Source organism: Echinops telfairi, unplaced genomic scaffold, assembly GCF_000313985.2.
Source record: "Echinops telfairi isolate 266 unplaced genomic scaffold, ASM31398v2 ScPeMD7_7468;HRSCAF=8506_0, whole genome shotgun sequence".
Classification (NCBI taxonomy): domain Eukaryota; kingdom Metazoa; phylum Chordata; class Mammalia; order Afrosoricida; family Tenrecidae; genus Echinops; species Echinops telfairi.
This window is the reverse complement of record NW_022111369.1, coordinates 6002037-6003583: the sequence shown is the minus strand read 5'-3', so window position 1 is coordinate 6003583 and position 1547 is coordinate 6002037. Positions and strand designations below refer to the sequence as shown.

General features: G+C 46.5%; 1 protein-coding gene across 1 annotated transcript in view; it reads left to right on the top strand.

Moving 5' to 3' along the window:
- EGF (epidermal growth factor) overlaps positions 1-934 on the top strand; it is a 146770-nt gene extending 145836 nt beyond the window's left edge. Inside the window, exon 20 of the mRNA XM_045284316.1 lies at positions 875-934. Within this exon, the coding sequence (XP_045140251.1) occupies positions 875-934 (60 nt within the window). The remainder of the gene's footprint in view (positions 1-874) is intronic.
- Positions 935-1547: the final 613 nt, after the last annotated feature.

Below are 1547 nucleotides of genomic sequence, written 5' to 3'. Positions count from 1 at the left end.
TAGAACTACACAGGTATTTTATATGGCTTTCAGAACAGGAATAATTCTGTTTAGTAGGAGTCCTGGTGGGATAGTGGTTACTCGTTGGACTGAGAACTGCATGGTTGGCAGTACGAAACCACCATCAGCGCCAAGGGAGAAAGGCTGGGCTGGGCTTTCTACTCCCGCAAACAGTTAGAGTCTTGGAAACCCACCGGGGAGGGAGGCAGCATGGACTCGGTGACAGTAAGGTTGCTTTTGGAGAGGCCGTTCTTCAGAAGTATCTCCGGGTGGAATGGAACCAAGCACAGTCGAGAGAGCATAACTTTTGGAGATGACAGATTCTGGAAACCTATGGAGTGCAGAGCTACTCCGAAACACGAAACATGGAGCTGCAGTCACCTGGATGAGAGCGGGAACTTTGTCTTGTATTGTGTTTTGGGGTCGTTGTTTTGTTTTCATTGACTTGTCCTCTAGTGACCCCAAAGGACAGAGTAGAAGTGCCCCATAGGATGTCCCAGGCTGCCACACCTCTCTCCTGTGGAGTGGCCTAGTGGGTTTGAACCACTGACCTTTCTGTTACCAGCCCAGCGCCTCACCACCAGGGCTCCTTGTGATGTCCTAGGCATTATGAACAAAAATTAGAACTTCCCTAACTTGGAAGAGAGTTTTGTGATTTTTTTCAGAAATAGCTACATGAGGGTGAAGGAGAAAGCATCACTGTGTTTACTCGTTTGCTTTCCATTTTGTTGAAAAGCAGGACAGCTTTCTCTTTGCTCAGCACCAGTGGAAAGCCGCTCTAGAGTGTAGTTTGTGCCGCCAAAATCACCGAGTCATGAAACTTTTGGACTTAACGGGGACTTGAATGATCTGGTTCAGCTCCATCCTCTTACAGGTGAAGAACCAGCCCCAGTTCTCTGGAAATGTACAGAATTGGATAGACATTCACAGATAAAAATCCAACCATGTTTCCTAGCACTGTGCAACTGCTCAGGGAGCAACTGTGTTGCAGTCGGGAGAATTCTATTTATCAGCGAGGAGGCACTTGTTTAAGACTTTCTGTATTCTAGTACAGTGGTGTGTTAGACCGGGTTGACTTTCACTGACACTCATATATGTGTAAGAGAGAATTTTATATCAAGAAATAAGTATGCATCAATAAAACATCCCAGCCCAGATCAAATCCATAAATTCAATATTAGCCCATAAATCTGATATTAGCCCATTAATTCATCTTCAGACTCAAACACTGCATGTGTAGTGATGCAGAATACAGCAGATTACAGGCTGGTGGGTGAAAAGTGTAGTGGATCCGATGGCAGTGGATGCATCTCCAGGGCTCTGGCTGCCATCAGTATAGCTCCATGTGGCTTGTCAACAGGAATGTGAAGCAAAGAGAGAGAGACACACACAGAGAGAGAGAGAGAGAGAGAGAGAGAGAGAGAGAGATTGAGGCCCGCCTCTTCTTATGATAGAATCAAGAGAGAGGAAGTTCCCAGAATCCTCATGAGAGGGCCATGCCCACAGGAGGGATCATCAGGCTGTGACCTGACTGACAGGCTAGACTC